Genomic DNA, 20,605 nt, shown 5'->3' with positions numbered 1-20,605 from the left:
ACGCTAGTCAGCCATATAGACACGCTGCTTCGTCACTTGGAGTCCCTAGGGCTATGTGTCAACATGCAGAAGAGCATTCTCGCCCCAAGTCAGTCTATAACATATCTGGGAGTGTGCTTCGACTCGGTGGAGATGAAAGCCCGCCTCTCTCGGGAGCGCTCGGCGGCCATTTTGTTTTCCCTAGAGCCTTCATGTGTGGCTGCTTCGGGGATATCAGAGGAGCTGAATGCTCTGCATTCTCGTGTGCTCTACACGCTCTCGGAGGCACGGGCGCCCTCCACGAGGCGTTTGTATGCTCTGAAATGGTGCCATGATGTTCATATCGACCCTGCTGCTTGCTCCGTGTCGGATGTGCTGCGTTTTCTACAGTACAGACTAGATAGTGGATCTCTGCCATCAACACTGAACGTCTATGTGGCCGCTATTGCCTCATTTCGTTCCCCGCTGTCGCTATTGGTTGGGAATTGTGTGTGTTCTATCTTCGCTGAGTGTGTAACTTGTTCAGGCTGCTCGTAGCCTCTCTCACGGCGGGATTGAATATCGTTCCCATAACGGAGAAATATCTCCGTGATGTCTCGTGAAAGCTCGAGAGGGAACGCTCCGGTTACTATCGTAACCTCGTTTCCCTGAGAGCGGGAATGAGACATCACGGTGGTCGCCATGTTCGCTACTCGATCAGCTAAGCTGCGTTCGGTATCAGATTCTGACGTAATTGTCGCGTGCACCGCATTTTATACTGCCTCTCGAGTTCGTCAGTATTTGCATGCGGTTTGCATACTTTGCATCAATTGGCCAGTCATTTGGACTGGCAGGAGCCAATAGGACTTCAGGAAAGGTTGAAAGGGAAGGAGTTCCCATAACGGAGAAATATCTCCGTGATGTCTCATTCCCGCTCTCAGGGAACCGAGGTTACGATAGTAACCGGAGCGTTTCCCATCTCAGAGTAAGTCAACTCAGAGTTCAAATTTGAACTCAGAGTTAGTTGAACCTCCTTATTGAAACGGGCCCCTGCTGTATTAGTTTTTGCTGCTGTATTAGTTGAAGTGAAATAACCCTGGAACATAACCTGCTCCGGAGCAGGTTATCTTCAGAGAGCAAGTTACTATGGTTACTTACCCTGAAAGTAACCTCCGATTTTGGAACAGAAAGCTGAGGTTATCCGCTCGCTTATCCTCAAACATACCCGGGTATGTCACATAACCTGCTTTTTGGAATACCCCCCAGATGTTTGTTTGAATATGTTGTTTTTTCATCACTCAGTATATTGACTTGAAGTTAATTATCTGTCAGTCTGCTTTAATTATGTATATAACGCGTTAATTCAGGTTCTTATTCTGAATAGACTATGCTGTTGCAATCTCACTAGTTAGTTAGACAGAGCAGGTGGTTGCATCACATGTAGAGAGCTGTGAGAAAGGCTACATATTTGTGCACGTGTGCCTGAGTGTTTTTCTGTGGTCAGCACATTTCCAGTCAATGCAAACACAATAAACATCAGAGGGCCAGTACCAGGCCCCATCTTGCCAGGTCATGGCTCTCTTTTGCGGTTTTATATTTATTTACACCAGAGCAAAACTACATTGCACAAAGGCTTTTTCATATCAGTCCATTATAGCTAAATATTTGAGTTAGAGTTACAATGCTGTTGACCAGACAGGTGAGTAATTCATTCTAATGTATGTATTTGTTTGTTTCTGGTTCTTTCAGAGTTACATAGTTTATATGTGCTGATGGATGAGTAAACTCTGGGTTGCTGCAGTCCTTCAAAGACAGTACTGGATTAAGTCCATAGGTCATAGGTTTCTGATGACTACAAGAACAGATCTGGTGTTCTGCTTTAATTATTAACTTTTAGTGGTAGTTCATGAAAATTTTATTGAAAAGTTTGACAAATTAATTTTACTAACAAATATTAGTATGAAAATACATTTCAGTTCACTCTCTTTTGCACTATGTAATCATATAGTCTCAGTAAGGGAATAAAATGTATTGTAAAAGCGAAGTACTGGCCCATAGTTAGAGTTCAAAAGTTAATTCCAACCCACTTGTGTTTCCATCCTCTTGATTCAGTCAATCAGTGCTTTGTCTGCCAAAGTTAGCTGGCTAAAAGCACCAAAGCAGTCCACTGTGCTGTGACCTAAATTTGTCTAAACCTTCAGAAAAGGTAAAACAGGTCTCTTGTTTTTGTTTTCAAAGTAGAATTGTTACAAATAATATTATGTAGTTATAATATTCAACCTAAATTTGTAAAATCAGGTGTGTAAACCTTCATATTCTGATTCTATTTGAATGCAGGTAATTTGTTTAATGGCTTTGAGCACTTATCTGCAATATCATGTGAAAATGTGAAAATTTTTCTATATCAATTTTTTAAATGCAGTTTTTAAATGTATTTTCTTCCACATTTACTAATGTAAAAATGCCCTGAGAAATATCAAGAAAATATTATATATTGATTTATTTGTATTTTATATTCATTTACATTGAAAGTAAATAATCTAAATGTTAATCTAATATTGATGTTCATACTTCTCTTTATATATTGGTGCAAGAATGCAAACTCTCTGTCAGTGATAAAACAATATTATATAATGTCAGTTGTATATAGTGATGATGTCATAATGTGTTTTTTTTTTGGTTTGGTTTTTTTTTTTAGTGAGGAAGGAGTCTGTGTAGACATGACTATGGTCTGTTTGAATGATTTTGAGGAATATGCCAAGCAGCACCTCTCAAAGGCTACATGGGACTATTATGAGGCTGGAGCTGATGACTGTTGCACCAGAGATGACAACTTGCTGGCCTATAAACGGTACTATACTGCTGTTAAAGGGATAGTTCACCCAAAAATTACTCACCCTCATGTTGTTCCAAACCCGTAAGACCTTCGTTCATCTTCGGAACACAAATTAAGATATTTTTGATGAAATTCGAGAGCTTTCTGAGTCTGACCCTGCATAGACAGCAACAAGGCGCAGCACATCCAGGTTCTACGTCAGAACGCGGCTCCTTCGTCAGCAGCACGTCATGCGTGGTACGGTAAGAGAAAAAAATTGTTGAATAAAGTCGTTATTTTTGTTTTCTTTACGCACAAAAAGTATTCTTGTAGTTTCATAAAATTACGGTTGAACCACTGATGTCACATGGACTATTTTAATGATGTCCTTACTACCTTACTGGGCCTTGAACGTGATAGTTGCATTGCTGCCTATAGAGGGTCCGAAAGCTCTCAGATTTCACCAAAAATACCATAATTTGTGTTCTGAAGATGAATGAAGGTCTTGCAGGTTTGGAACGACATGAGGGTGAGTAATTACTGAATTTTAATTTTTGGGTGAACTATCTCTTTAAATTTGTATTACTCTATGTTTGTATTACCCTATACAATGTTATGGTCCATGCTTATGAGTAATCTCTAACTAAACTAATCTCATACAATAATGTCATCTCTTTCAGGATCCGCTTGAGGCCGCGGATTTTACGCGATGTGTCAATCAATGACACTCGGACCTCTGTGCTGGGAATGGAGATAAGCTTCCCTGTGGGAATTGCTCCCACGGCTTTCCACTGCCTTGCGTGGCATGAGGGAGAACTGGCCACTGCTAGAGGTGAGAGTGTGATGAAGTGACTGGGTTTCATTACTTCTTGTGTTATGCAGCACTTTGGCCACTAGATGGAAACTTGTTTGAAGCTTCTAGTTTTACTTTTTTGCATCTTATCTCTCCATTCTTCTTTCATTTCCCAGCCAGTGAGGCAGTGAACACCTGTTACATAGCCAGCACATACTCCACATGTTCAGTGGAGGAGATTGCTGCAGCAGCGCCCAACGGCTACCGCTGGTTCCAGCTGTACTTGTACCGGCACCGTAAGCTCTCGGAGCAGATTGTGCGCAGGGTGGAAGCACTTGGCTACAAAGCTCTGGTGCTTACAGTGGATGTGCCCTACACTGGCAAACGCCGCAATGACATACGCAACCAGTTTAAGCTCCCACCTCACCTGAAGGTCAAGAACTTTGAGGGAATGTTCCAGGTAGGGCAGTTATTTTTTTATTTTTGAACATTTAAAATGTATAATACAGTAAAGCAAGGGTTTTTGGGCCACCAAGAATATTAGAGAAAATAAAAAGATTATGGAAAATATTTTTAGGGCTGTCAAAGTTAATGCATTAACTTAAGAAATGTATTAAATATGTTTAATTCAATAATTATTATAATATTTGTATATTATAATATTGATTTAACTTAATATATTTATTAAATGTTTAACTCAATAAATATTTATTTATTCATTATAGTATTGATTTCCACACTTTTTAAATGTGGAATACAGTAAAACAAGAGTTTTCAAAGTTGGGCAAAGGGGTTGCAAAGAAAATCTGAGAGAGAAGAAAAGTTAATAATTAATATAACATTTATTTTAATATTTTTTTTAATTAACAGTAACACTTTACTTTAAGGACCAATTCTCACTATTAACTAATTACTTAATAGCATGCATATTACTAGCGTATTGGCAGTTTATTAGTACTTATAAAGCACATATTCTGCATGACCATATTCTACATTAGATGTTTTGTTTCCAGTCAAGACTTGGAGAAACTTGTTCATGCCTTTATCACCAGCAGGGTAGACTATTGTAATGGTCTCCTCACCGGCCTTCACAAGAAGACCATTAGACAGCTGCAGCTCATCCAGAACGCTGCTGCCAGGATTCTGACTAGAACCAAAAAATCAGAGCATATCACACCAGTCCTTAGGTCCTTACACTGGATACCAGTTATATTTAGGATTGATTTTAAAGTACTTTTACTCGTTTATAAATCACTCAATGGCCTAGGACCTAAATACATAGCAGATATGCTCACTGAATATAAACCTAACAGACCACTCAGATCATTAGGATCAAGTCCGTTAGAAATACCGAGGGTTCACACAAAACAAGGGGAGTCCGCTTTTAGCTATTTTGCTGCCCGCAGTTGGAATCAGCTTCCAGAAGAGATCAGATGTGCTAAAACATTAGTCACATTTAAATACAGACTCAAAACGTATCTGTTTAGCTGTGCATTTACTGAATGAGTACTATGCGATGTCCGAACTGATTGCACTATATTTTATGTATAATAATTTTCTATTCTTAACTGTTTTAAATTCATTTTAAACCTCTTAAATCAATTTTTAAATCATTTTCAAAGTTTTAAATTTCTTCTTTTATTGTTGTGATTATTATTATTTTTTTCATTTATTTTATGTAAAGCACTTTGAATTACCATTGTGTATGAAATGTGCTATATAAATAAACTTGCCTTACCTTGCCTACATCCCTTAATCCTACCCCATACCTAAACTTAACAACTACCTTACTAATTATTAATAAATAGCAAATTAGGAGTTTATTAAGACAAAAGATGTAGTTAATAGTGAGAATTGGTCCCCAAACTAAAGTGTGACCAAATTAACATTCAAATGTTATATATATAAAAACGATTCTTTAAGCTGTTTTATACAAATATTTCATGTGAAAAGCACTTCACAAATAAATCTGAACTGAACTCAAAATATTTTCATATTTTAGTCATTTGTGAGCTAACTAAATTTAAGAAACGTTGTCTTTATATTATGACTTCATGTAATGAATAAGATTTTGTAATGCTTACAGTATAACTGGGTTGTTATATATAAAAATATCTCACAAGGGGATCATCACATTTTGGGGGGTTTACATCATAAAGTTTGAAATAAGCAAATAGAGGAAGGCCACAAAATAACAGAGTGGTAGTGGGAAATGTTGCACGCTGAATTTGAACTTATGCTGCTTGTATTGTATAAGCAATAAAGCTTACCAAGTTTAAGCATACAGTATCTTGTTATGTAATGACTGTTTGTATGAATCCCTCTTTGCTCCCTTTACAGGAGCAGGCTGGCTCCCCGGAGAAATATGGGATCCCTGCTAACACACTGGACCCGTCGATCAGCTGGAAGGATGTGTGCTGGCTCCAGTCTCTATCACGGCTGCCTATAATCATCAAGGGCATCCTTACTAAAGAGGATGCAGAGCTGGCCGTAGAGCATGGCGTCCAAGGGATAATTGTGTCTAATCACGGAGGCCGGCAACTGGATGGAGGGCCTGCAACGGTAAGGCAATCTATACGTGTCTCAGTAGTTTAGACGTGATTCCCACCATTCAGACAGTTACACCTTGACCTTACATGTCACACAGATAGATTGTCTGCCTGAGATAGTGGATGCAGTGCAGGGCCGGGTCGAGGTCTACATGGACGGAGGGATCCGCACAGGCAATGATGTGCTGAAGGCCATAGCCTTGGGAGCCAAATGTGTGTTTATTGGCAGACCAGCAATCTGGGGCCTTGCTTACAAGGTAACTGTATGGAAAGCAGTGTTTTTAATGCTTGAAAATCTATTTAAGCCTGCTCTGAATTTTCCATTAACAAATTGTCAGATACTCGTGTGATATTTGGTGCAGATAAGGTGTTCATATACAGTATGTTTTGATCAGGGGGAGGAAGGAGTCAGAGAGATCTTACAGATTCTACACGACGAGTTTCGTTTATCCATGGCGCTGTCAGGTCAGTCCGCTATGTAAAATGTAATGTGCCACGTGTCGCACAACAAAAAATGGGTCACGTTTTGATGTCTGACAATTCTCTTCATTCTGCTAGGTTGCCGAAATGTTGCTGAGATCAACAGGAACCTCATTCAGTTCTCCAGACTTTGAACAGCAAAGAGGACTTTAGTCATTTCTACTTTATCCACTATTAATACTAAATGTATTCAAGAAACCTCTGTTGCTTTCAAGAAACCTCTGTTGCTTTAAGTCACATTTAACAAAAATGACATATTTACATATGTTCACAGTGTATGGATGTTTTTAAAATAGTATTTTTATTTCAGTAAACATTATGCACGGCACTGCATAAATCCCACACTATTTTGCCTAAGAGTGAATTATTTTAGTACCTGATGAATCTCCAATCAGAAATTGTCAAATTTATTTATATAGCGCTTTTTAAAATACAAATTGATGCAAAGCAGCTTTATTGTAGTAAAGAGAAAAACAGGAGCAAAATTGTTCTTTTCAGGATTCAAATGTTTCGGTTCTCATAATTATGGCTTCTATTTCAACTATAAATCAGTTATGCAGAAGATAATAATCTAGTAAATTACCTATTTTGTGCTTTAGATGCTCCACTGTATGGCAGAAACTAATTGACGGGACTGAGTAAGTCAGTAATGCCCAAAAGGTATCTTATGTAAAATAAATAATATGCAGTTATTTATCAATTTATCATAAGTACTGAATGAATATTGAACATTAAAATATCCAGTGTGGCAATACTAAACACTACGAGATTCTCTGAAGTAATGAAGGATGGTATATGTTAAGTCAGTATTTATCTGACAATTAGTTCTATACTTTTTCTGTTGACTTCCTACTTTTTTTTAAGAGGTTAACTCGATTTTTCCCTCTAAAAATAAACACATGGTACAAATGAATGCATTTATCTCATATTGCACATTGTTTTTTTTTCACTCTGTCTTTAACATAAAGATTGTTTGTTTTACAGGCACTACAGTAAATAAACAGTAAACTGCTAAAGCAGCACAAAAAAATGCAGATTTGCTATCAGGCTTCCTCTTTTCACACTGGCTATGGGTTCACCTCAACATCAGAGTGCAAATGCAGCTGAGCGAAAAGCAAAGGCTTGAACTGAAGCCTATTAAAAGTAACATGTCAAAAGGAGGAAGATAGAACGTTTTGAAACAACATGTAAGGGTGTGTGTTTGTGAGAGAGAGAGAGAGAGAAGTGACACAGGAAGTCAATGAGGTTGTGGTAAACAGACTCTACATACCCATTTGTGTCGACTGAGTGTGATCACAGCGTGATGCTTTGTGCTAAAATGAGAAGACACTTCTGAAAGCACCACGTCTCGGTAAGCTCCTTTTATTTTATGTAGTCCATCTTTCCTGAAATTTACCCCACTCATAAACTTTACATTTGTGTGTCAGTGTTTTGAAGAGAATGTGTAATGTAGTACCGTTATTTAGTAGTAAGCAGTAAGTTTAGTATTCATCTGCAGTTTATCTGCCAATTACTTTTGTGAACATAACTACAGAAAGACTCCCTCTTTCTATACACACACACACACACATATATAGAAGAGGCCGTGTCTGTCTAAACGGCATCTTTGTGTTCGTTGCACATAGATGGCAGCGCTAACTTCCCCTTTCAGACCTTGTTGTTGGTGAAACTTTTTTACTTTGATCCAAATATTGTTCCTGCAGATTGGGTGAAACCACCATTTGTTGTCTTTTTTTATCAGAAATCCTATAGAGAGCAAATTTGCAAAGAAGCAGGCCCAAAAGACATGGGGTAAGTTCTGACAGTCTTATGAAGTTATTGCATCATAGGCTTTTCTAGGACGATTTGGACAGTCACGTTGTGTAATAAACTAAAATTTGTACTTTTGTTATCATTTTTATTTATTTATTTCTCAGATTTTCTTCATTGCTTTATTGCAAAAATACAAATAAGAGCTCAAATAAATCTCAGAGCTTTAGTTGAGTTTATCTAGTAGAAATGTGCTTTCGTGTTGAGGCTTAGTTGTCAACTAAGATGTGTGATACAGTATACAAAAATATTTTTTCTGTTAAAATACAAATATTTACTAGCACATAAAATAATGCATTTAGTTAGTGAACTGATAGTATTTGACAAAAATGGTCAGCTAAATGCTTACTAATTATTACAGAATATTATTATAAATGAGAGGAAAGGTGGAATATAGGTCTTTCATGTGATCTGACTGTCAAAGTTTTAAATATGTCTTTATTTCAGCAACGGTGGAGAGGAAGGAAAACTGCACCGCAGACTTTCCCGAATAGGAAGCAGATCGCAGAGAGAGCCGCCACGACCCCCTCCTCAAACAGACAAGCCTCCAACTGTGGTTCCTCCAAGACCTGCTGAGACTGCTCCAAAACCTCCAGAACCTACGCCAAAACCAGTTGTAATCCCCCCAAAACCTACAGTGGCTCAAAAGCCCACTGCCCCTCCAAAGCCACAAATACAAGTGTTCAACAGCACAGAGCATGGCGCTGCCATTCTCAAGGTAAGACAAAGACATCAGAAAAGGTGGAAACAAACTGCCGAAAACAGAGAAATGCTGTGTACTTACAAAGCTAGAATGGTTTGTCACTGCAAATACTATATATTAATGGCAAATTTTGCCATGTCCCAGGGGTTGGATTGTTTTCGTGGTGATGAGACTCTTTGCGATGTGACACTGGTACCTGGTGACAGCAGCGAAACTTTCCCAGTCCACAGGGTCATCATGGCTTCAGCCAGTGACTACTTCAAGGCCATGTTCACAGGTTAGTCTTACTAAATCCAGGAGGAGGAACTGTATTGTCAAACCCTATTAATGTTTTTTATGAAGCCCCTGTGGTTTAAATGTGTTACCTTTTTTGTGATGTTTCATACACTTGCTGTTGATCATCTGTGTGATCCTGGTTGAGCCTGCTGTTTATCCATGTCTTGTGTTTTGTGATTATCACAAAAATGGTTATTGGCTGATATCAAACTTTTTTTATTTATTTATTGGTATCAGTCGATATAGGATATTTGATTGTGCGTATTCTGTTGCCTTATTTAAAAAAAAAAGTATTAATAGTTGCCTTACATTTTTTTTTAATATTTACAATTATTTTTTAAATTAATCAAAATATATATTTTAGAAACAATAATAATTTAATAGAACTTAATTGTAATTTAGCAAATCTCTGAATTAATATCCATTTTCTCACTGTACATTGTTATGCCTAAATTCACTTGTAACATTTAAAACAATTGATTTCAGTGTTTAGTGTTTTATTTTAAACTAGATGTAGTATTGTTTGTACACAAACTTGGATAATCGCTTGAGAAAACCAAGCCTGAAAGTTTAAAACAAGACGGATGGATGGAAATAATTATCAACTTGAAAAGTATAGGCCAAAATTTTAATATTTGTAATATTTTGTTCAAACATGTCTCTATTTGTTCTGCATTATATATATATATATATATATATATATATATATATATATATATGTTCTGCATTATATATATATATATATATATATATATATATATATATATATATATACTGTATATTTAAAAAAATACCTTGCTACGTGTGTACTGCATTAGGCTAACCGAAACTTGTCATTTGCACTTACATATTGTTGCTCTTTTGTTAGTTTTGATTGCTTCTATTGTCCTCATTTGTAAGTCGCTTTGGATAAAAGCATCTGCTAAATGACTAAATGTAAATTTTAGTTTATAATTAGGTTACCAATGAAAAGCATTTCCTCTTTGGAGTCTACTTCTCACTGATCAAATTTTTTCCCTTATTTTCCTCTCCCTTTTGGTTTGGCAGGAGGCATGAGAGAGCAGGAGCTGAAGGAGATTAAGCTCCATGGTGTGAGCACAGTCGGCCTGAAGAACATCATCGAGTTCATCTACACATCTCGTGTGAGCCTGAGTCTCGGCACCCTTCAGGACACGCTTGAGGCGGCGAGCTTCCTCCAGGTGCTTCCCGTTCTCAGCTTCTGCAACCAGCTACTCAGCAGTGAGGTATAAACCCTTAAGATGTGGTGTTTGTTCTTCCTTTGAGTGAATTATTCATCTGTGCGTGAAGTAATAAGCCACGTTTTCTACATGCCAGATCACTATAGAAAACTGTGTGGAAGTTGAGCGCATTGCCAGGGATCTTCTTCTGGAAGATGTCCAAGAACACGTCCACACGTTTGTGTGCGAGAACTTCTCTGGGCTGGTGCAGAGCGGCCGCCTCCTGCAGTTGTCCGAGGCGAGCGTAACGTACACCCTCTCCAGTGACTCTCTGAAGGGTTTCTCCGAAATGGAGCTGTACCGCATCGCCCGCTCCTGGCTGTCCCATAAACCCAGTGAGCGGCGTTCTGCGGCTTACTCTCTGGTTCGCCACATCCGCTTCCCTCTGATGTCCCCTGCTGAGCTCCTCCAGATCTCTCAGGAGGACCAGACTGAAGAAGAAGGAGCAGCGAGCAGAGGAAAAGAAGAAGGGGAGCCGTTCATGCGATCAGACACGGCCTGTGTCAACCTCCTCCTGGAGGCCAGCAACTATCAGATGCTTCCCTTCCTCCAGCCAGCACTCCAGACGGAGCGGACCCAGATTCGATCCGATTGCACTCACCTGGTGGTTCTGGGTGGTGTGATGAGGCAGCAGCTGGTGGTCAGCAAAGAGCTCAAGCTGTACGATGAGGAAGATGGAGGCACCTGGAGGTCGCTCCAACCTATGGAGGTGCCACGTTACCAGCACGGAGTGGCTCTTCTAGGGGGCTTTCTTTACATTGTGGGAGGTCAGAGCACTTACGACACCAAGGGTAAGACAGCTGTGGACAGCGCGTACAGGTATGATCCTCGCTTTGACCGCTGGTTGCAGGTGGCCTCTCTGAATGAGAAGAGGACGTTCTTCCATCTGAGCGCTCTTAAGGGGAAGCTGTATGCTGTTGGAGGGAGAAATGCCACTGGGGAGATTGGTAAGAACATGTTTTACCAATTACGCTGTACAAAATGTTCTGTCCTGTCTTAAAATACTGTGGAAAAACAGAAAACTGTCCATTGTTCAGATTCGGTGGAGTGCTACAACTTGAACAAGAATGAGTGGACTTTGGTTGCACCGATGAGTGAACCTCACTATGGACACGCTGGCACAGTACATGGAGGTCTGATGTATGTGTCAGGTGAGTGTCCACCCTGATGTGAGATCAATGTGAAAAGGACATGCATATTATATGTAGTTAATATGCATCTGTCCCACATAATGAGAAGAGAATCTGTATAATTAAATGTGGCTCACAAAGCACGTGGCCTTAATCCAGCACAGTTCTCTGCGTGAGTCTAATGAATGCAGTGCACAAGAATTATTTTATTACTCTTAAAATAGAAGAAGAAAACACTTTTTGGAGGTCTCTTAACAACTTTGCAACCTTCACCTAATGGCGAAGTTCCCAGAACTAGAATCAAAAGTAACATGAAACAGATAACTAGGAAACAGAGCTGCTTCAAGCTGAACTGGGTCACTCATCTGAGGTTAGACCTCAGCCTAAAAAGGGCACTGCAGACTTGTTGTGAAACCATGAGAATGTCCGTGCTTGAAGAATCACAACGTATTCAATAAACATTATTGAAAATAATGAAATTTAAAGGGGAAAAATTAATTTGTGGTAATGGGAAGATAAAAATTATAATATAAAGCCACTTTGGGGTAATTTCCACCACACATGGTTTTTCAAAAGGTAGTGCACTTATTTACCAAAGATATGAACGTGTCAGTAAAGATCATGCTTGAGAAATATGAGACATGTGATGTGTTAAAAACATCAAGCTGGAAATCATCATTTTGTATTTTTTCAAAGTATGAAAATGTAATAATAATAATATACAATACATTTAATTGTAGTAAATAGTTATATTACTCTTAAATTTTATATTTAATTATTTTTTACATTAAATGCCAACTATAAAATTACACTTTTCCAGGCTGCCAATAGTCAGCCATTTTTGCTCCAAAAAGTTACAATTATCGGTAACACTTCAGTATAGGGACCAATTCTCACTTTTACCTAGTTGCTTATTAGTATGACTATTATTAACATGTTGGCTGTTTATTAGTACTTATAAAGCACATATTCTGCATGACCATATTCTACATCCCTAATCCTACCTAATACCTAAACTAAATAACCACCTTACTATTAATAAGCCTCAAATTAGGAGTTTGAGGCAAAAGTCGTAGTTAATGGTTTGTTAATAGTGAGAATTGGACCTTAAAATAAAAGTGTGACCAAATTATCATTTCCAACACAGATGCTATTAAACACAAAACATCATGTGGTGGGACTTTTTTCAGACTTCTCCTGTGATTTATACATTGTCGGTGGATTGTTGAGTTCTGTGTAAGTTTTGGCCTCACAGTATAAGACCAAGTTAAAGGTCCCATACTTCATCTTCGTAACCGCATTTTTTCTGCTGACATGTTTGTTTCTGCAAGAATAAAGAATAAGCTTGCTCTAAAAGTTGCATTCGCTCTTTATACCATCAGGCGGTATCACAAGAGATGCTTTCCAGAAAGAGCTGCTGTGTTACAACCCCGATAGAGATGTGTGGAGCAGACGAGCAGATATGATGGAGCTTCGTGGTCTTCACTGCATGTGCACCGTGGGCGACCGCCTTTATGTCATGGGTGGAAACCACTTCCGGGGGACAAATGACTATGATGATGTGCTAAGCTGTGAATTCTACAGCCCTGCAACTGACCAGTGGACAGTGGTGGCTCCGATGCCCAAGGGTCAGAGCGATGTGGGGGTGGCTGTCTTTAAGGACCGCATCTATGTGGTGGGTGGTTACTCCTGGAACAGCAGATGTATGGTGGATATCGTACAGTGTTATGACCCTGAGAAGGATGAGTGGGAGAAGGTCTTCAGTGTCCTGGAGCCTCTCGGAGGCATACGGGCCTGCACTATGACAGTTCATTGCCCAAAAAGTTCAACAGATGAGGCTGAAATACAAGAGTGTCCTCTTTTAACATCCAAAAGCTGAACATATGGTTTAAAATTGCTATTGGCCTTTAAATGTGACATGCTGAAATTAGCTTCACATTGCCAGTGATGTGTATTGTAAAAAAAAAAAAGGTTGAATGATTTGATTACTGTACATGCCACTTTATTCAAATCTGAGCTGGGGTAAGGGAAAATAATTTGCCTTTATTTGTTTAAATGTGCATGACTTTGTTTAAATGCTGTTTTCTTTCAATGCCTGACGGCCACAGTGCTTAATTTTGCATCTCTAAATTATTCTCTTTTATGTGTAACTTGCTTAAGTTACTTTTATATGCTTTGCAAAAAAAATATTTTATTTTTGAATTAATTAGTGTTTGGTATCTTTTATGTACATTCCTTAATATCTACTGATTGCATTCAAGCAAAAATAAATAAATAACTAATATTATTAATATTGCATTTCTTTCTTTACTTTTCAAATAAGGGCTAGATAAAATGCTGTACACATACATAGGATCATGTGACACAGAAAACATTTTTAAAGGGTTAGTTCACCCAAAAATGAAAATTCTGTCATTAATTACTCACCCTTGTGTTGTTCCAAACCCGCAAGACCTTCGTTCATCTTCGGAACACAATTTAAAGGGATAGTTCACCCAAAAATGAAAATTTGATGTTTATCTGCTTGCCCCCAGGGCATCCAAGATGTAGGTTACTTTGTTTCTTCAGTAGAACACATATGATAACTTTTAACTTTAACCGTTGCAGTCTGTCAGTCTTATAATGCAAGTGGATGGGAATCACGACTTTGAGAGTCAAAAAACATACACAAACTAAACCAAATGAAACCCTGCGACTCGTGACGATACATTGATGTGTAAATACACGAAACGATCGGTCTGTGCAAGAAACTGAACAGTATTTATATTGTTTTTTTACCTCGCTTGCATCTTCTTCTTCAGCCTGCATGTGAGGCATCTTCTTCTTCTTGCTTCACGGCGGATCGCAGACTTGTAAGTGCATTACCGCCAGTGTTGCCAACTGCTCTCAACTGAAAGTAGCTAAAACTGGTAGCTAAATGTCACTAGATGACATCACAATGGCAAATTCACTGATCTATATAAAGATGAACGTAGATCAGTGGGTAAGATGAGAACTTCGACAAGGTTTGTCCAAGAAGTTGCTATATTTGTCCCTAAACTTTTGAAAAAAGTCTCAAAAGGGGCGGGGAAGTCGCTAAACCTAGCTACAAAGTAGCTAAATTGGCAACACTGATTACCGCCACTTATCTCTCAAATGGACCATTGACACTATCTACAATCTCAATTAGGAGTGTCAGTGGTCCATTTGAGAGATAGGTGGCGGTAATGCGCTTATAGGTCTGCAATCCGCCAAAGAAGAAGAAGAAGAAGAAGAAGAAGAAGACGACGACGACGACGACGACGACTGCTCCCGGCTGTTGAACACGCTCAGGGTGAGCTCTGGACAGTTCGGTGAAAATCAGAGGTAAAAAAAACTATATAAATACTGTTCAGTTTCTTGCACAGACCGATCGTTTCGTGTATTTACACATTAATGTATCGTCACGAGCCGCAGGGTTTCATTTGGTTTAGATAGGCGTAGCTTGACGTTTGAGTTTTGGGGGGAACCGAACCGAACCAAACCAAACAACCCTAACCGGTGGATTTGGTCAAAGGTACTTTTAAACACTTTTTAAGTTTTGCTATAGTAAATCTACATATTCACAGAGCAGTGGCAAGTGCGTGAGGTTGTCATGGTAACCACATACATTGCCCACGAATTACAGCTGCGCTTCTATTTTGCCACACTAAACTTAGCAATAAACACTTAAAATGCACAATAAACATGTCTGTCAAAACAGCGGGGTTAAGTTAGTTTTGTTTTCGATATTCGTGACACATTCAGTGAAAAATGGCAATAACTCCAAAACGACTTGCCCTAAAAAAAAACGAATCAATGTAATAGCCAAAAGGGCAAAGCTGATCATGTTTCACAGCCTTCTTTTTCATAATTTTAGCTCGATGTAATAACCACTGCCCCGCACAAGCCGTCGCAATGTGCATTAAGCCGGGAGAGCTCGCTCTTCGCGCAGCTTTCGGTAAGGGACCGTGGGGAAAGTGCAAATTTTCTTCGTGTTTTGCTATGCCTCAGTGGGCTGTGTTTTTGTAATAGCTTTTTAGTTAAAGGGCCTGTAGACATGAGACCAGTGTCAATCAAAAGAGGGGGACAATGGACATCTTTCTCATTACCTTCCATTTTACCCCTACTGGTATAAAAGGGAATTGCATGTCCAAAATTAACCTTCTTTTTGTAATAACTTTTGTCAGCAGAATGAAGGAGGCATGAGACCAGAGTCAATCAATAGAGAGCGACAGTGGACATCTTTCACAACCTTAAATTTTACACCTACTGGTAGAAAAGGGAATTGCATGTCCAAAATTAACCTTCTTTTTGTAATAACTTTTTACATCAGGGAGACAGAGGCATGAGACCAGTGTCAATCAATAGAGAGCACAGTGGACATCTTTCACAACCTTCAATTTTACCCCAAGTGGATGATTAGGGAATTGCATGTCCAATATTAACCTTCTATTTGAAATAGCTTTTTGCAGCAGGGAGACAGAGATATGAAACCTGTGTCAATAAATACAGGGGGACAGTAGACAATTTTTCACAATCTTCCATTTTGGTACAAAAGGGAATTGCATGTCCAAAATTAAGTTTTTTGTAATAACTTTCGTCAGCGGAAAGATAGAGACTTGAGACCAGTGTCAGTCAATAGAGGGGAACAGTGGACATTTTTCACAACCTTTTATTTTACCCTAGTGGCTGTTTAGGGAATTTCATGTCCAAATAAACTCAGTGTGTGAATGCCAAATTAAGTTATTTTTTGTATGTTCTTACTACACACTCAAATACACAAAACGTTATGTCAAAATGCCCGTCTTGGCGAGTATCCATGTAAATGCAGTCGTTAATGTCATAGGTGAACCTAAACAGTTAGGAGAAATACAGATGTGTCCAAATATTTGATCCATGCATCAGGTCTTAAAACGACAGCAGCGTAAAACCTGCTGCCGCTGACTGTTGATAATGTTAATCAAACCAAAAAAATAAGAAAATCACTCACTGCTCTTATCTGAATCACTTTAGTAACTTTATTTAATACATACCATAGCCTGTAAAAAAATAAAAAATTTAATCCTACAGACAGATGTAGCTTTGCACAATACCAGCATCTAGAATGATTTTGATCAGCATTTGTTCATAGCAGAGGACTCTATCAACTTCTATTTTACAGTTTGTCAGTTGAAATGAGATTTTGTAGGCTTAGCATACACATGTGCACTCCTCAAAATCCTGAAACCAGTGTTTAGCCCTGGAGTCCATGTCCACATAGTGAAAAAATATTTCTTATGTAATTTATATACTAATTATTACTATAGCTTTTTATTATGCTAAATATATTATATGCAGGTGTGGCTCATCTAAATAGACAGACAAGCAAAAGACTGACCAAAATATTAATCAATTTGAAAACATAGATTTATACAATAAACTGCCATTATACTACTGGGCTGTTAAATCTTAAATCTCACTGGTTGATGAACATTCTAATGTGTGCAAGTTATCATCTTGACTGCATTACATATCCATAACACTTCGCCAAATTATTTCAGTTATTTCAAAGGTCCTTAGGCTACAGCTTACTCTGAAATATGTCACAATACATAAATCAAGTCAGCCATACATTTTATTTACTTTAAATTTTATGAGATGATGTAACATCAAAATGGCAACATGCAAGAGATTTTATTTTGTTAAATTTAAACTGACATTGCCTTTTCTAGTTTTAAAGGTTAAAATAAGCTTAAGATGGCTAACAGTACTGTATAGTTGGACTAGGTTTTGAGTCCGCCTTGGCCAATTTTGTACTCTGACTCGAGTGGTTAAATACTCAGATTCGACTCCGACTTAACTTAGGTAGACTCGAACCCAACAGTGCTTAATTAATAGCAATGACAGTTAAAATTTTAAATAAAATGTTGACACTTATGGTTGTACATTGTTTATATGGAAGTGTGAGCAAGAATCTAATATGGAAAAAAAAATAATTATAAAGAAATATACATCTTTACAACTATGGATTGATGTCAGAATTTGTTTCTATACATGGTACTGACCTTAAACAAATCCTCGCATATAACTTTGAAGAATGCAAAAATAGTTAAACATGATTTGTTAGTTATGATTTATAAGACATGATCAGTTGTTAATATAGTAAGTAATGTTTAACAGCTCGTTAAAATGCAAATAAAATTATGATTTTGTACATCTAAAATATTGTTCTCTTAACTCTTTTCCTTTTTACAAATTGTACATGCTGAAAACTAAAAATTCTAAACAATTTTAAAAAAACAATATTGTCATCTGTTTTAAAATATGGATTATTACTAAATCATGCACTGCTAATTAAAAAATGACAATTTATGACCCAGCTAATTAATTGACTAGTTTCACTATGGAATTTCTTGCATAATGAAGATATTCTTATTCAGAACATTTGTGGTAATATAGAGTCTTAGAAGTGTTTTCTATTGCTTTTTAAAACTATCAATTGAAAGCCAATATATTTCTGATTGATTTAACTTCATCTACCTAGTCATGATCAATATTGTCAACACCGAGAGCTTTCTCTCAAATACACCAGATATGTACAATTCCACTGAATAAAAATTAAAATACAATTTTGAAATAAGGTGTTTTAACACACACACACATTGGGTATTATGGGGATATTCAATAGTCATATATTCCAAACTGTATATTCTGTCCCACTACATTACATTAACCTACCATCACAAAACTTTCTGCATTTTTACATTTTCAGAAAATATAAATCTATATGATTTTTATGCTTGTTTCCTCATAGGGACAAAAAAATTCCCAACAAAGTCAAAATTAATACCTCGGGGGACATTTGGACCCCATAACTTAGGGAATACCAATATAACACATTGCACACACACACAAAATGATTGTAATAATAATAATACAATAAATAAAGACATGACTTGAGGGCACTTGAAAAAAAAAAAAAACCTTAAGGTAGGCCCTATTTTCAAAAACTGCCTCCCTCCAAATCATGTTCTGCCACACTTTAACCTTGTTGAATTACAGGATTTTTTTTCTGGTAAACATGTAAGACCCTTACTGCTTGTAAGCAAATTTACCACAGAATATGGCAGCACAGCCCAGTACTCCACACTTCTTTAAAACCTTTTAATGCATTTCTTGTTAAACTGCTTTGAAATAATATGTATTGTGAAAAGAGCTATAAAAATAAATGTGAATTAATCCACACAGAGCTGGGAGTAGTAACGTTTCTATTTAGTACCTAAATATCCCGAGGAACACTTTTATGCTGAAATGGTTCTTGGTGTTAGAATTTAGGGTTCTTTAATCCAGACCTTTGGTTTTTCAAATCTGTAACTGTTAAAGCACCTCATTACTGATTTTCTGGAGCTCAGCAATCCAACTACACAGAGTCTCAGCCAAATATTTGCTCATTTTGGATTTCATGAGAGCTACACATTCCAAAAAAGTTGGGACAGGTAGCAATAAGAGGCCGGAAAAGTTAAATGTACATATAAGGAACAGCTGGAGGACCAATTTGCAACTTATTAGGTCAATTGGCAACATGATTGGGTATAAAAAGAGCCTCTCAGAGTGGCAGTGTCTCTCAGAAGTCAAGATGGGCAGAGGATCACCAATTCCCCCAATGCTGCGGCGAAAAATAGTGGAGCAATATCAGAAAGGAGTTTCTCAGAGAAAAAAATGCAAAGAGTTTGAAGTTATCATCATCTACAGTGCATAATATCATCCAAAGATTCAGAGAATCTGGAACAGTCTCTGTGCATAAGGGTCAAGGCCGGAAAACCATACTGGATTCCCTGTGATCTTCGGGCCCTTAGACGGCACTGCATCACATACAGGAATGCTACTGTAATGGAAATCACAACATGGGCTCAGGAATACTTCCAGAAAACATTGTCGGTGAACTCAATCCACCGTGCCATTCGCCGTTGCCGGCTAAAACTCTATAGGTCAAAAAAGAAGCCATATCTAAACATGATCCAGAAGCGCAGGCGTTTTCTCTGGGCCAAGGCTCATTTAAAATGGACTGTGGAAACCTGTTCTGTGGTCAGACGAATCAAAATTTGAAGTTCTTTTAGGAAAACTGGAACGCCATGTCATCTGGACTAAAAAGGACAAGGACAACCCAAGTTGTTATCAGCGCTCAGTTCAGAAGCCTGCATCTCTGATGGTATGGGGTTGCATGAGTGCATGTGGCATGGGCAGCTTACACATCTGGAAAGGCACCATCAATGCTGAAAGGTATATCCAAGTTCTAGAACAACATATGCTCCCATCCAGACGTCGTCTCTTTCAGGGAAGACCTTGCATTTTCCAACATGACAATGCCAGACCACATACTGCATCAATTACAACATCATGGCTGCGTAGAAGGATCCGGGTACTGAAAGGGCCAGCCTGCAGTCCAGATCTTTCACCCATAGAAAACATTTGGCGCATCAAAAAGAGGAAGACGCGACAAAGAAGACCTAAGACAGTTGAGCAACTAGAAGCCTGTATTAGACAAGAATGGGACAACATTCCTATTCCTAAACTTGAGCAACTTGTCTCCTCAGTCCCCAGACGTTTGCAGACTGTTATAAAAAGAAGAGGGGATGCCACACAGTGGTAAACATGGCCTTGTCCCAACTTTTTTGAGATGTGTTGATGCCATGAAATTTAAAATCAACTTATTTTTCCCTTAAAATGATACATTTTCTCAGTTTAAACATTTGATATGTCATCTATGTTGTATTCTGAATAAAAGATTGAAATTTGAAACTTCCACATCACTGCATTCTGTTTTTATTCACAATTTGTACAGTGTCCCAACTTTTTTGGAATCAGGTTTGTATAT

General features: G+C 38.0%; 2 protein-coding genes and 1 pseudogene across 5 annotated transcripts in view; all 3 read left to right on the top strand.

Moving 5' to 3' along the window:
- LOC107569314 (hydroxyacid oxidase 2-like) overlaps window positions 1-7,669 on the top strand; it is a 24,185-nt gene extending 16,516 nt beyond the window's left edge. For 2 of the 3 annotated variants that reach the window (XM_016255379.1, XM_016255388.1), the window contains exons 4-10: window positions 2,657-2,809; window positions 3,454-3,605; window positions 3,743-4,026; window positions 5,907-6,128; window positions 6,214-6,372; window positions 6,511-6,580; window positions 6,674-7,669. In XM_016255379.1, the coding sequence (XP_016110865.1) occupies window positions 2,657-2,809; window positions 3,454-3,605; window positions 3,743-4,026; window positions 5,907-6,128; window positions 6,214-6,372; window positions 6,511-6,580; window positions 6,674-6,729 (1,096 nt within the window). In that variant the 3' untranslated portion in view covers window positions 6,730-7,669. Of the gene's footprint in view, window positions 1-2,083; window positions 2,165-2,656; window positions 2,810-3,453; window positions 3,606-3,742; window positions 4,027-5,906; window positions 6,129-6,213; window positions 6,373-6,510; window positions 6,581-6,673 lie in introns of those variants that run through there. The other variant, XM_016255393.1, reaches the window with a different exon arrangement.
- A 7-nt stretch (window positions 7,670-7,676) lies between these two features.
- LOC107569301 (kelch-like protein 9) lies at window positions 7,677-13,797 on the top strand. Of its 2 annotated transcripts, none has more exons than XM_016255371.1 (8): window positions 7,677-7,946; window positions 8,337-8,386; window positions 8,858-9,122; window positions 9,252-9,384; window positions 10,431-10,627; window positions 10,719-11,568; window positions 11,659-11,772; window positions 13,134-13,797. In XM_016255371.1, the coding sequence occupies exons 2-8, from the start codon at window positions 8,382-8,384 to the stop codon at window positions 13,628-13,630; spliced, it is 2,061 nt and encodes a 686-aa protein (XP_016110857.1). In that variant the 5' UTR covers window positions 7,677-7,946; window positions 8,337-8,381; the 3' UTR covers window positions 13,631-13,797. The 2 variants fall into 2 exon arrangements, with proteins under 2 accessions (XP_016110857.1, XP_016110848.1); XM_016255362.1 differs by having other exon boundaries at window positions 7,678-7,946; window positions 8,852-9,122.
- A 1,135-nt stretch (window positions 13,798-14,932) lies between these two features.
- LOC107569330 (3 beta-hydroxysteroid dehydrogenase/Delta 5-->4-isomerase-like) overlaps window positions 14,933-20,605 on the top strand; it is a 10,196-nt pseudogene continuing 4,523 nt past the window's right edge.

Source organism: Sinocyclocheilus grahami, unplaced genomic scaffold (assembly GCF_001515645.1).
Source record: "Sinocyclocheilus grahami isolate Dianchi unplaced genomic scaffold, SAMN03320097.WGS_v1.1 scaffold28.1, whole genome shotgun sequence".
NCBI classification, from domain to species: domain Eukaryota; kingdom Metazoa; phylum Chordata; class Actinopteri; order Cypriniformes; family Cyprinidae; genus Sinocyclocheilus; species Sinocyclocheilus grahami.
Note: the sequence above shows the minus strand (reverse complement) of the source record. Positions and strands in the feature narration are given on the sequence as shown.

Excerpts from the sequence above, each read along its gene's own strand:
- LOC107569301 (XM_016255362.1), top strand. Across the intron at positions 9,385-10,430 it reads CTTCAAGGCCATGTTCACAG|GAGGCATGAGAGAGCAGGAG; the intron begins GTTAGTCTTACT and ends TTGGTTTGGCAG. Across the intron at positions 11,773-13,133 it reads AGGTCTGATGTATGTGTCAG|GCGGTATCACAAGAGATGCT; the intron begins GTGAGTGTCCAC and ends TTATACCATCAG.